We start from the raw sequence: 14,783 nt of genomic DNA, 5'->3' as shown, positions 1-14,783 counted from the left end.
TTTGTTGTTTTTCGGTTATTAAACAAAAAAAAAGGAGAGAAAGCAAAGGCAAAGAGAATACCAGCAAAAAAAAAAAAAGGAAAAAGGGGAGCGGAGAAGAACAGAGCGGACGTGAAAGGCCATTAGGCCTCCCGCTGCCGCAGGCTGGTGGTCACTCTTTGCGGAGGAAAGGCATGGATTAAGTGCTAAGTACCCTCTTAACAATAAAGGACTCGCCACAATGGCCTTTTCAGGTTTTACACAGCGTGAGTCATGCTGTGAAGCTGTGCTGGCCTCCGTGGGGCATAGCAAAGGCATCCGACGCCTGCGGGAATTGCAGGCTACCCGGCCGCGTTCTCACTGTGCTCTGACCCCGCCCCTCAGTGCAGAAATGGAGGGAACTCTCCCTGGCTCGATCCTTGCTGTGCATCTGCAGCGAGCAGGCCGAGCGGAGCACACAGCTACCGGCCGTCTTCCCTCCCTGGCTCGATCCTTGCCGTGCATCTGCAGCGAGCAGGACGAGCGGAGCACACAGCTACCGGCTGCATACTCAGGCGGTGGCACCGTCACAGGCGGCACAGACCCCCGCGGCACCAGTGGTGCAGGGGTGCCAGGCATGGAGCGTGCAGGCACCGGAGGGGGATACCCGTGCAGCACCGCAGCTGACGGTGCCAAGCACGGTGCTAACAGCGGGGCCGAGATTCCCGCAGCGGAGGGGCAAGGCAACATCAAAAACCCGGCACCGCAGTCCATCTCTGGACAGGGCTGCACTGCTGTTAACACCAAGCCCTCCCCCTGTGATACACATGCCGCACCGAAGGCCTGTGTCTCCACCGGCCCATCAAGGGGGGAAAAAAAAACCGCCTTCTCCGTTCCTCCAACCGATATCACCACGGCTTGGGCCACCTTCACCATTTTCTGGGATTGGATCCCCCTGGAGTACTGTCACAAGCCAGTTTCACCTCTATCGGTGTCGCTGCGGAGGTCTCGCTCTCCCAGACATCAGGGGTACACACCCCGTGAGTGGTCCAGGTCTCCATCTTCGGACCCTTGCCATGCTGCCATGGTCGTCCCTATGAGTCTGGACACAGACAAACCACAGGCCTGCACCCAGGGGCAGGTCCCCACCCCAGCCGCTCAGTACCCCCGTGGGCGCTCCCGATCGGGGACGGAAACACAGTTGTCTCAAGGGGAGTTAAATTTAGAACCCCGAGACTTTCCTTCACAATCCTCCAGCGAGCAAGTGTCATCGCCTGCGGGAACCCGAGGGTTCAAAGGAGGTTTACCTTAGGGGTTCCTTCTCATCCTCCCCAGACGAGGCCATGGCCCCTGGGGATGTCTCTCCCCGGGATGACCTTAAACAGTTTCAGGAGCTGTTTTAAAGGGTGGCTTTCATGCATGACATTTAAACGGCGGAGGTGCAGGAGAAACATCACAAACTCCTGAAGAATCTGAGACTCCCGGCTTCATCCAAAATTGCTATTCCGCTGGACGAAGCCATTCTGGAGTCAGCCATTACTATATGGCAGACTCCGGCCTCTGTTCCGCCTACGAATGGGAGAGCGGATAAGAAATACTTCGTCCCGGCAGAGAGCATGAAGTTCCTCTTCAGTCACCCACAACCAAATTCTTTGGTGGTCGGGTCGTCCCAGCAGAGGTCAAAGGCTTCTCAGTACAAATCGGGGGATCAGACAAAGATGATAAGAAGCTAGAGCTGTTGGGCAGGAAGGTATACTCCTCTCCTATCCTGCTATTGAGAGTGGCAAATTATGGGCACATCTTTTGCAAACCATAATTTTGATGATTACTCCGGGCTTACTCCCCTCATGGATTCACTCCCGGAAGACAAAAAGCCGGTGTTAAAGGCGATTGTTCAAGAGGGCTACGCGGCATCGCAGACGGGAGTCCAGATTGCCCTGGACACGGCGGCACGCTCAACAGCTACAGCAGTGGTCATGCATAGAGAATCCTGGCCCTAGACGTCGGGTATCTCGAGGGACCTACAGGCGAAGATTGTGGACCTTCCCTTTGATACACAAAGCTGTTTTGCAGACTCAACCGACTCGGTCCCTCACTCCAGTAAGGACTCGAGAGCTACACTTAGAAGCTCGGGCATTTATACTCCCCCATACAGGAGGGAAGAATTTTTATCCTCAGCAAAGACGCTACGCTTACAACCACAGCATGCTCAATATCAACGGGGCTACGGCCATGGGCGCTATCAATAGTGGCAACAGTACAGAACCCCTAGGCGACGTTCTCAACAAAGCCGTACGCCCTCGGGTCAGGCCTCAAAGGCAACAAGTTTGATGGGTATGTCAGGGGCTGCACTATCAATACCCTCACTCAATGCCACTCTCATCTCATGTTCCATCATCGCCTCAGACCGTTCCACTCCCAATGGCAAAAGATCACCACAGACATATGGGTGCTGGAGATCATAGCCACAGTTACGCGATCCCCTCCCAGTCGCTTCCACCGACGAAGCCTCCCACCAGGCCTCACCTCAGGGGCGCTGCCATGAGGCGAGGCTCAAGCAGAAGGTGACCCATCTTATGTTCACAAGTGCGGTGGAAAGAGTGCCGGAATAATTCCAGGGGAAGGTTTTTATTCACGCTACTTCCTATCGGAGAAGAAAACGGGACACCGGAGGCCCATCTTAGATTTTCGGGGCCTCAACCGTTACTTGCGCAAGCAACGGTTTCGGATGATCACAGTTGCCTTGATACTCATGGCACTGGACGATGGAGACTGGGTTGCAGCACTCGACTTACGAGATGCTTACTTTCGTATAACAATCCACCCGGCACACAGACGCTTCCTCCGCTTCACGGTCGGCCAGGAGCGCTTCCAGCACAGTGTTCTTCTGTTTGGCCTCTCCTTGGCCCCCAGAGTCTTACCAAAACCCTGGCAGTGGTGTCAGCCTACCTGCACAGACAGGGGGTGTTTATTTTTCCCATATCTGGGCGACTGCCTGCTAAAAGGGACCTCGAAGGCAGAGGTCTCTCGCATGATACGTGTCACAGCGGACACGTTTCTTCGCTGGGCCTAGTCATCAACCTCGCAAAGTCAAAGTCTGAACCCACACAACATATACAGTTCATAGGGGCACGCATAAACTCTATCACAGCAAGGGTGTACCTACCCGACGCCCACTTCCGCACAATCAGTTCGCTGGTGCAAGTCATTACATACAGCCCCACGGTGTCGATCTTACCGTGCCTACAGCTGCGGGGCCATATGGTGGCAGCGACGTTTGTGGTACAGAATGCCAGGTTGCACATGTCAAGCCCGTAGCATTGGCTGGCGAGCGTTTACAAACCGGCATCCCACACTGTCCACAGGGTGGTGTCGCCTGCAACAGAGGTGCGCAGATCCCTGGCGTGGTGGGAAAACCCCGAGAATCTGCTAGTGGGGGTGCCTTTTCACCAACCACAAATTTCTGTTTTTTTCTTACTACCGACGCCTCCCATATGGGATGGGGAGCGCACATCGGCGACAAGGTAACGTAAGGGCTGTGGTCCTCTGCGGAACAGACACTGCACATATCCATACTGGAGCTCAGAGCAGTGTTCAACGCCTGCAAACATTTTCGAGACTACCTGCATGGCAAAGTAGTCGAGATTCAGTACCGACAATACCTCCACTATGGTCTACATCAATCGATAAGGAGCAGCACAATCCCATGCCCTATGTGCGGAAGCACTCCGATTGTGGAATCAGTGCATTGCCAACAACATAACGTTGAAAGCCTTGTACTTGCTGGGCACGCACAACGTGAATGCAGACCAGCTGAGCAGGCGCTTTGCAATCACACACGAATGGCAGATCCGCTCCGATCTGCTACAGTGCATTTTTCGTACATGGGGGTTTCCCCAGATCGATCTGTTTGCCACCCAGTACAACAAAAAAAGTGTCCCCAGCACTGCTCCAGAACAGGAGTGGGGCAGGGGTCCCTGGGGGACGCATTCATGTTTTTCATGGAAGGGCTCCCTACTTTACGTGTTTTCCCCCGCCGTGCTTATCCGCAAGGTCTTGCACAAAGCTAGAAGGCAGAGAGCTCGCACGATACTCATGGTCCCGCTTGGGATCGGCAGCAATGGTTTCCCTTGCTTCTGCGCATGTCGGACCGCCCACCGCTCCCTCTACCGGTGGTGCCGGACTTTCTCCCGCGGGCTCAGGGGTCCTCAGTGCACCCGCACCCTCGGTCTGCACCTACAAGCATGGCTAATCCATGGCTCAGCTCCTTAAAGAGCACATGTACGGAGGGAGAACAACAAGTCCTGGAATGTAGGCGAAGGACCTCCACCAGGAGGACTTACAAGCAGAAATGGACTCGATTTACAGCCTGGTGTTCCGCCAAGCAGTTAGCTCCCCTTGACATTCCTATACCTGTAATATTAGAATACTTATTGGACCTCAAAAGAGGCGGGCTTTCTCTATCCTCGCTAAAGGTCCACCTCGCCGCTGTATCAGCCTTTTCGGCATACAGAGGAAGGGCCCATGGTATTCGCCCGTCCTATCGTTACCAGGTTCTTGAAGGGGCTGGTAAACCTGTACCCCCCTCAGAAACCGCTTCCACCATCGCGGAATTTGGGCTTGGTGCTCAGCACGCTATCGGGTCCACCTTTTGAACCATTAGCCACAGTTCCCATACGTCTCCTTACGATAAAAACAATCTTCCTCCTTGCAACTATGTCAGCCAGCAGGGCGAGTGAGCTTGCGGCAGTGATGGCAACGCCGCCCTGCACAGTATTCTCAAAGGAGGCGGTAACCTTACGGCTGCACCCAGCCTTTATTCCAAAAAGTCTCTCCGGAGTCCAATCTTAACGAGCCAATAGTTTTACCCTCGTTTTACCCGAAGCCTCACAGCTCCGGCAAGGAGGCACGCCTGCATCTCCTAAATGTGAGGAGGGTGTTGGCTTTCTACACAGACAGAACTAAGTCCTTCTGGAAAACGGACAGGCTTCTAGTCTCTCTCACTCCTGGGTCAAAAGGAGAAGGTCTCTCTTCCCGGAGAATCTCAAAGCACATTGTGCCCTGTATAACAATGTGCTTCGAAAGACTCCTTTGCTGGCCCCGCCCAGGGCTCACTCCACCAGGGCCGTGGCGGCGTCAACAGCCTTATTCAAGGGCATCGCATTAACAGACATCTGTAGAGTGGCGATCTGGTCATCCTATGACACCTTTACCAAGCATTATGCCCTGCCTTGGGTATTCTGAGAGGATACCCATCTGTCGACAGCAGTCTTCTCGGGGGCAAGCTGCACATAAACCGATTACCCATCTCCTTACTTGGGTTACTGCTGGGTAGTGACCGATTTGTGGAGCACCCACGGGGACCACTCGAAGAAGAAAGAAGTTACTCACCTGTAGTAACGATGGTTCTTCGAGATGTGTCCCCGTGGGTGCTCCACCACCCACCCATCCTCCCCGCTTCGGATCTCTGTCTGTCTAGTGTTTTTCAGGAGCATCCGAGGTGGTTGGTCAAGGAACTGGCGGGGACCGGATCGTGCACGCGGCCGGGGGTGCGCAGGAGGGCGGCGCGCGCCGGCGCATGCGCGATCCAGGAGAAACTGCTGGAAGATTTCCGATCTGCGGTGCCGTGTGAGCCTGACACCGATTGTGGAGCACCCACGGGGACACATCTCAAAGAACCATCATTACTACAGGTGAGTATCTTCTCTGTTAGTGGCTTAAAATTCACTGTGATGGGCCCAAAAATAGTCTGAGACCACGATTTTTCTAGCAGTGTTATGAACTTAAGTTACCCTATGTCAGGGTAAAATAGCTTTTGTGAACAGTGTTGGTCAGAAGTGATAGGCTGCGTGTGTTGTGGGTGTTTTTTCCCCTCTTTGACTCATTAAGAGCAAATCCAACACAACCTTTCCTAGATTCATGTCTTGTACTCATTCCAATTGCAACACATAGCGTATCTCATTGAGTATATCAGGTGCCTCAACAACTGTACGTGAAATCAGACCTTCACTAGTTTCTTGAATGAATTCATTCATCTTTATCTCAATCTAGAATCTAGCTAGGAGTCCTACTGATTCTATAAATTGCAGTTAACTTGCAGAATTTATCAACTGACTAAGGACCAGGGATGTTAACAATTAACGCTACACCTGCCCCCCCTGGGCAGGGAGTTGCTCTAGACCTGCAGGGTCACCATGGGCTCCAAGCCAGGCTGCAGTAGTTCCATCCCTGGGGAGAGGGGTGGCTGGAGAGGCCACTCCAGCTCAGCTGGGCTGGAGTGACACCCCTCCCTCTTCCACCCTGCTGCAGACATAGGCCACTCCAGCTGGACCCCCAACCCAACAGTGATGCTCCTGAACCCAGGCCACCATGGACAGGGGCTGCTCTGGTCATGTTGGAGCACCCCTACCCAAAACAGTGTACTCCAGCCTGGCTAGAATAGCCCTGGTGCGCTGCAAGTGGGGGCTCTCCAACCCAGCTGGAGCAGTCCCTGTCTGCAGAGGGGCTCTGTTCCAACCCACTTGGTCTGGAGCAGTGTCCCCAGCTGTCCCCCAACCGGTTTAGTTGGTTAACCAGTTAAACCTAGTGTTTAACCAGTTAACTGATTTAAATGGGTTTTTTACTTCCCTTTGGAGGGTGGTGTACCTCTTCTGTTTTGGCTAAGGAAAGGAACATGAGAAATCCACTTAGACTGCTTGAAAAAGGAGGTGGTGGTGATCATCATCTAGCAATAGTGCCTAAAATGGCCTTGTGAATTACCAGAGACATCTTCAAAAAAGACACATTTCTGTCACTTCTTTTTCAGAAGGTTTGCTGATGTCCTCTCCTCAAACCTAGAAATACTTATGGTGAAATATTTGCCAATGTTCAGATTAATTTAAAGGCAAAAATTCCATTAGACTGGTGAGGTTACCTACATTCCTACAATTGTTGAGGTGGATAAAGTTGTTAATTGCATGTTAAGGACACACAGTTTTCTGAGAGATTTTTTTTTTTTTTTAAGGAACCAAGTACTGGAAGTGTTAGTAGCTTTGATGACTACAGCCCATGTCCTAGCACTCCCGTTGAACATGCTTATCGCAGGCAACATTCCAGCTCAAATAACATAGGAGAGGTGGGAATACATTGGAAGCTGATCCCAATTACAGGTAAGATGCATTACTACCTTTCTTTATGCTGCCTAAAATATAAAATAAATAAAAAGAACCCGTTTTCTAAAGGTCTCATCTTTCATAGATTCCACTCTTGGGTCACACTGTATGTAGTTTTATTACAGAAATAGGCTAAACCATAAGAACCAGGGATGAAACTCTGCTGTGTTTATGCTCATGTCACATCTCATTCTCTTTTTTTGAGCATGTTTAGCTGTATTGGAGAGAAGATTTTTAACCTCTTGGATGTGATGAATGCATAGGAATAGCTTTTTGGTAATATATTGACATCAAATAGTGTAGCCATCTAGAATTTTGATCTTTACAATCAGTAACTTGCTTGAGTCTGTATCTCACAAGATGTATCAGGCTGTCACTTTAATTATGTTGGTACGCTTAGTTGCAAGATTAAACAGGCTGATACCAGCATGGGGTTCAGTATAGAAACAATTAAAGTTTGTAGTTGATCTTATTGGAAGAACACTTCCTTTTCCCCAAATCAAGTTATCCTACTGGAAGTACTTCAAAGTCTTTTCATCTTTGACTATAAAAATAAAACCAATATTCTCAATCTTCAAAGAACCTTCTCATCCTGTCTCTTGATGACTGAGTCGACAGTATTGAGTCCCTGAGAAGCTTAAGAAGTGTTGACTTGAGGGATGTGGATGATGGGATAGAAGAGGTGAGATGTTAAGAGCTCTAAATGCATCTTAGAGTTCTGAGCTCTCTAGAGGGCCGAGTTCTTTCCTCCAGACCCCTGTGACTGACCCAAGTGAAGTGTATTAATCATCACACTCGCTGAGAAAAAGCAATTTGGTTTCTGTTCATCTTCTAAGAATCCTGACATGGTGGCTGTTGGTGAAGTTGGATTTGTCTTTCTAAGAGCACGTAGACTATTTTAATACCTATCTCGATTTATTTCCACAAACTTTCTAAGCTTTTCAATGAGAGGATAGCTTGCATAGCTGGCCTTGGGCATTTTTAAGCCCCAAAGGACAAAACCTCAATACCCATTCAGTGCTTTGCCAAATGGTGAAAAATAGAGAACTGTCAAGTGTGTGTGTTGGACAATGTGAGTGTTTACATTCTGGGATGGAAAAAATTACATATGTGCTGCCAACACGTGATTGTGGACATAGCAATTGCAAGGAACAAGATTATAGTTCTAAGCTGCCTTGTTTATTGTAAGCGATGGATATGGGATTTCTTGTGAGGATTTGCCAGTTGGCTGTTGCACAGTGTACAGCCAGCTACTTGATTTCAGGATTATGCAAGTTTTTATCTGAACTATGCAGTTTTCTCTGAAGTATTCTCTTGGATAAAAAGAGAAGGAACAGCCTTGATCACCAGAGATGAAGGGTGCTGTGTTTTCATTAACAGACATCACCTTCTAGAGTTTATTTTCAAGTTAGCTCTTACTGTATTTATCTACTGATTAGTTCAATAATGCATATAGTTTGTGAGAGGTGCTATATAAGTATCTATCTAGAGAAACTACAAATGCTAACTGCTGCTCTCCCTCAGGAGGGGCAGGAAGAGATGCAGAGGATCAACTGGAAAAACATGGCGTTAACCAAACAGGTGAGAAGGATGGCTTTTTTTAATCATATGCCACTACTTCCCAAATTATCATTTTTTCTGGTATTTGAATTTTTATCAGGAAACTGGGGAGTGAATCAGTAGTCTGCTATTCAGTGAATGGAATTGATTCACTGAAGCAACCCAAGAGGTTTTTTAGACTTTTGTCAGTTATTTGATTCTATCAAGCATACCTTCCTGAAAACATGATCACGTCAAGAAGCATTTGAATTTTCTTGTAGGGACTTAAGATCTTTTTAATACCATCAGTTAGAAGAAGCTTCTTTGCTTCTGTATTGTAGACTGCATCTCATGGTTTCTGGGTTTCTTTATTTTGTGGTGGAGTGGTGGCTGTGGGAAGGAAAGCGTATGTCCCCAGGACAGCAACTTCAGTTTTTCTTTTTTCCTCAAGTGTTAGGGATATAAATTTAGCAATTGGTCTCTTGCTATCAGTTTATAAATAGTAAGGAAAAATAGTAATTTGCCAATATAATTTTCCTACATTTTCAATCTGTTGTGCTTGTTGTGATTTTTAAGTTGCTAATTCTGTGGGTTTTTTTTTTTTTGTTTGTGATGCTTTCCAGTCTTTTGTCACTGAAAGATCTTGCTACTGAAGGAGATCTTGCTTTTAGTTATGTAATTTAAGTGGACATCTTGTGTTGCTAAGCATTGCATAATCTTTCATATCTTAATTACTATATAATCCAAACTCCACAGTGTTTCAGTTTTACCTATCCACTTTCTTGTTTATGATCATTTTGTCCTAACTGAAACCTAGTTTTATTCCTTAACTTAAAAGTTGGGGCTGTTTCTGACTCTAGAAATTCAGTCCCACTTGGTTCTTCCTTGGTTTTCTTTCCTTGATACCTTTGTATAAGAAGACTAAAGAGAGTAGCTAATGCTCTTAAAAATTATAGCTTTTGATGCTATTCATCTTGTACCCTAAGGTGTTTAAATGTTCTGATTTCCCCCCCCCACCCTTTTCTTTTGGCATATAGTACTTGACCTGCTGTTTTTGAAATAATGCATCAAAAATTCTCTTCCGTTTGTCATTATACAATGACTTATTTCTGTAGCATTTCAGAATCTTGCTGCAAATCAACACCGATAGCTTGGTTCTTAATTTTTAGAAAATGTTACTTTTTCAGGAAATACTTTTTTTTTTTTTTTTGTACAAACTTCCTTGTTCTGTCCACTTGAAATAGGAAGTTAGATGTCTGAACAGGAACAAATCATGGAAGTTATTTGCTCCATATACCTTTTTTGACAATTTGTGTTTGTGCCTAACACGTAGTACCCAGGAGAAACTTGTGACCCAATGGTGTAGATATGTGAAGGATGCCACCTTAAGAATGCGCTCACTAAAATTAACTTATTTTTCTCCCTTGTAAAGTGAATTAAAATGTTTTCAGCTTAAAATTCTGACTCCAAAGCACATGTTGGCAGTGTGTCTTGCACATCTGCTGTAGTTAAACTGGTCTTTGCAAGCAATGACGCTTTTCTTTCTTACATAAAGAATACTGTTACTCCCCCCCACCCCCCTTGCAAATAGGCATTTTCTCTTGTTAGCAAACTTGAATAGTAGCTTGGGGAATTCTGTGTACCCAGCCAGGCTGCCTTATTTTTAAAAGGCTGGATCCCTTCCTGGGTTTTTAAAAATGCATTGAACTCTTTTCTCTTGTACAAGAGCTAAACTGATCTTTCGGGTGTTTGTCTCAAATCAAGACTAATAAATCTTGTAGGATATCTTCCATATTTTTGGTTTTGGAAACAGCCACATTGTGTAGTGAAGCATGGGAAACTATATTAAAAACTTATTCCCAAAGGCTCTGGCTACACTGTAGCTGTAACTCATAATAACTTGTGCAATGCAAATTGTGTAAATTATTTAGAGTTAACTTATTTTGAACTTTGTGGTCATCCAAACAGCACTGAAGTTTGAAATAAGTGGCTCTTTCTAAGTTTGCTACCCCTCTCACCATAAGGGGCAGCAAAAAGAAATTGAATACCACACTCAAAATAACACTATTGAGTGTGGTGTATAGCCATGGGGTTGCTATTTTGGGATACGCTTGTAGACCAAAATAGCAGCCACCGTCTGGACATAGCTAACGGTCTGTATTTAAGCATGTAACTGTATTCATATATTGTATGGAAAACTTAAAGCAGTACAATTTTGAATTTTATGGTAATATTAATTTAGTGTCTCTTGGAAGTATATGAAAAGATTATAGCATCATAAATTTCTGGGTTGGGTACAAAGATAAAGTACAAGTTTTTCTGAAAGTACCATTTTTTTGAAAAGCAGCTTCAAACAAATGAAAGCCAACAAAGAAAATTTCACACTAGGGCAAAGGAGATTTAAAATAATAAGATTGTGTAGGGCATGTGTCTGCAGTGTTGCTACACGCTGGTAACTTTGCTCTGCCCTTCAAGGGGAAGAGGATAAGGGAGTATGTAGTGGGTTTTTTTGTGTTTTTTAAAAATCCTTGCATTTTTAGACTAAATCTGGCTCTCTAATTTGAAAATGTATATTGTTCATATTTGGGGAGAGTTTACCTTTTAAAATACATTTCTGCTCTAAAAATGATTTAAATGTTGGGGTAGCAGGTGACTTCCAGATTTAAATGCACCCTGCATAACTGCAAAAAGTACATAGCCCATCTTGGAGCCCAGCAAAACACAGGCTTGGTTCTGAGAAACAAGCTCTAGTCTCTTTTCTGCCTAATACCTAAAATAAAGAGCCTCAGTTACACCAGACAGCCTAGTTAACTAGAGTTGTAATTGCCTGAATCGTTAATTTTAAAAGAAGTCTGTCATGAAGGAATAGAATCTGTTTGGGTCTGGCTGTTGCGTTGCAGCGCTAACAGGATTTTAAAAAGAAACATTCTTTCCTTTCCCTCCTTTGGTCAATTAAGTAGATTGGTATCCTATTCCACTCAACTGATCTGTCTTTGTTTTGGGTTTTTTTTATTAGCTCATAAAAGTACAATGGCATTTTAAACTGACATGCACTTTTGACATACATTATTTTGGATACTGTTTCTGCTCCAGAAATGACACTCCTCAGTCCCATTTCTCAGCCAAATTTAGTGGTTTTATCATCTCATTCACTTTTTAATATTTTTTTTTTCTCTGTGGCAGTGCTTTTAGAAAGCCACTGAAAGAGGAAACTGATAGCACTTTCAGTTTCCCTAGGTACTACTACAGAACGTGCTATCGAATGTCAAGGAACTTTGCAGATTTGGGAAGGAGGAAGTGGATTCACCGAGCTTGAGATGGAGCTAATCACATATAGAAATTAACTATGTCAAACTTGGATAATTCAGTGAAACTTGTCCACATTCACTTAACCAAATTACCTGGTCTATAGACCAAAGCAGAGCTTCTGTTACTGCTGTTAATCTTACAACTTTTTTTATGAACATTGAAAGAAACTTGCTTAACAGTAAGAGGAGGCAGTCACCAAGATGGAATTCACATTTTCATAATTGCATGCCAACTATACTTGAAAGGCTCATTTTACATCCACACAATACGCACTGTGCACCATAGTACATAACCTGCTGGAAGTCTGAAGACTTCAATTTTGAAGCTAGATGGGGAGAAAATGTCAGTGATCTAACTGGTCACCTACTTACTTCAATCTGCTTAAGTATCCTGAGGGTTAGGGTGCTTCCTGTTGTGTAGTAGTGCTCCGCAGATACTATTGTTGTACAAAATGACTTACTTCTGATTTTCATTTCCCTAGCAAGAGTAATGAAATCCTGAAATAGTCTGGTTTTTCTCCCTTCCACCCAGAACCTAGGGACAGGCTAAGCTCAGCTAGTATAAAACTTCTGTACTAGCAGTTCGTATTTAATGCCTTGAACACTGAATTAAGTTGTTAGGTAGAGGTTGATGCTATTTTAAAATTATTACAACCTTTAATGTATATTTTTGTTGACTTTTTTCAAAGATTAGACTTATAATCATTAACTCTTCCTGTATAGGTCTGAAATCACCAGAAGAACAACTGGTGTATTTGCCACCAAAGGATGCCCTTCCTAATGACCCCCGTGTAATAAATAGACAAAGAAGTTCTGATTACCAGTTTCCATACTCTCCATTTTCAGACATACAAAAGGGGACAAAAGAAGATGGACTGTATACAATTCACATGGAGAAAAATGAAGACCAGTGTGCACTAACAGATCATCCTCTTGCATCTAAGCACTCCATAAGTGGAATAATAGAGACTACATTATTGGAAGAATACAATCTCTTTGCAAGAAAGGTTCAGGAGATTTTGCAGCAAAAGAATATTGCATATGTTAGTGGAATAGCCACACCTCTCTTTTCAGTCCAAGAGAGAATAATGAAACTTTCTGAATATATATGTTTACAGGCATCAGAAATCTCTGTCCAAGAGTATATAGAGAGACTGAGTGAAAAGCTCAATAATGTTGCTATGTCATCTTCATGTAGTAGGCATACTCCACCTCTTAACTCTAGTCCAGCTCCATCAGCAGATGCTGTAACTGAGGTTGAATTGAATCCTACACTAGAACAGAGTGTACCTGTTTCAAGTGACTTTGACACTGCACCGTTATCAGAATCACAGTGTAACAGTGTTGAGGAGCCAAACTGTAATGAGCAACAGTCATCGATGAACCTAACCATAGCAAAAGAGGAAGTGGACCATGTTACTGCAATCGGAGAGGTTTTGCTGCCTTCTGATAAAAACGCTCCCAGTAATGATCCACTGGAGCCATCAGAAAAGACTCAAAAATCACCAGATAACTTAAACATTTCAACCCAACCAGCACTCTCTGATTTTATAAGCCAGTTAAAACCTGAAGTATTCAACAGCTTGGTCAAAATCATTAAAGATGTACAGAAAAACACTGTGAAATTTTACATTCATGAAGAGGAGCAAAGTACACTCTGCAAAGAAATACAGGTAAATATGTTTACCATTTGGGAACTATCTGTGGCAACAGAATTAGTGTTGCTCAGCCTACAAAAATCTACGATACAGGCAGCATGCAACAGGGTTTTCTTGCATTCCTTCATTTCCCTTTTCCCATTCCAAGAGAGCAGAAAAATCACTCTGTCCTGCCCTACAATCCCTTTCTGTTTCAGGAATTCCTTGTAATGTCCATCAGTCTGTCCTTTTACTCCGTAGACAGTTGCAGAGGTGCTCATAGTTGTGGCTCTGTTCATTAGCTAGTATGGGCTGTTTCTCCACCCCCCCCCCCCCTCCATTTTCCTCCTTCTTGTCTTTTAGTTATTCCCCAAAATTCAAGGCTCAATGAGCAAAATCGTGTTGAACATTCCCGGAAATAGCGGTGCTCAACAATTGCACTACATCCAGACAGAGAAATGCCATCAAGTTTGAGTGTAAGACCTTGAAAACTTGTCCAAATAGTTCTATATTTAAAAAAAAAAAAGTTGTTATTAATGGTGCCATTAGATATTTCCAGCTGGACAATGGGGTTGGTTATGGAAGAACCCATGTTTTCTTTTTGAAAGTAGTACTTCGGAGCAATTCCTAAGACCTTTCAGGAATAACAACAAAGAGAAACATGATCAAAAGCATTGTATTCTCCATTCTCTTTGGTGTGGAGAATTTATTAAGGGGGGGCTTTGGGAATGAAAAATTCCTGAATTTTTCTTTTGCTTCTTGAAGCTGAAGATGATATGGAGAAATCAAACTTCTTTTACTGCATTTGACAAAAAGGATTTTGCCCACGAAAGCTAATGTCCAAATAAATATTAGTCTTTAAGCCACCATAGGACTCCTCATTGTTTCTGTAGATACAGACTAACATGGCTCTGTCTCTGAGTCATCTGTTAATGTTAAATATTATGGAGTTGAAAATAAAATGCTTTTGGAGTTTAGTTAAGTTATGAAACTTTCAGCAGAGACTAAGGTGGAAACACAAGTAGATGGAGTTCATTCTGTAAAAAATGACAGAAAACTAAAATCTAGTCAGTGGTGTTTAACTAGTCTTTTGAATACAGATTTTAAAAAATAGTACATAGTCTATTTAAAAATGCCTATGCCTTGTTTGAATAGTAGAAGGTGTCTATATGGTAAGCTTTGGAATTGCA

At 44.5% G+C, this 14,783-nt stretch overlaps 1 protein-coding gene across 5 annotated transcripts in view; it reads left to right on the top strand.

Annotated features, from left to right (window-relative positions):
* TASOR (transcription activation suppressor) overlaps nucleotides 1-14,783 on the top strand; it is a 59,097-nt gene that overhangs the window by 37,712 nt on the left and 6,602 nt on the right. For 2 of the 5 annotated variants that reach the window (XM_075005600.1, XM_075005602.1), the window contains exons 16-18: nucleotides 6,962-7,106; nucleotides 8,634-8,690; nucleotides 12,803-13,629. In XM_075005600.1, the coding sequence (XP_074861701.1) occupies nucleotides 6,962-7,106; nucleotides 8,634-8,690; nucleotides 12,803-13,629 (1,029 nt within the window). Of the gene's footprint in view, nucleotides 1-6,961; nucleotides 7,107-8,633; nucleotides 8,691-12,679; nucleotides 13,630-14,783 lie in introns of all 5 variants that reach the window. The other 3 variants (XM_075005598.1, XM_075005601.1, XM_075005599.1) reach the window with 2 other exon arrangements.

Source organism: Carettochelys insculpta, chromosome 11 (genome assembly GCF_033958435.1).
Source record: "Carettochelys insculpta isolate YL-2023 chromosome 11, ASM3395843v1, whole genome shotgun sequence".
Classification (NCBI taxonomy): Eukaryota; Metazoa; Chordata; order Testudines; family Carettochelyidae; genus Carettochelys; species Carettochelys insculpta.
The sequence above is the reverse complement of the archived record's forward strand: the minus strand, read 5'-3'. Positions and strand labels throughout refer to the sequence as shown.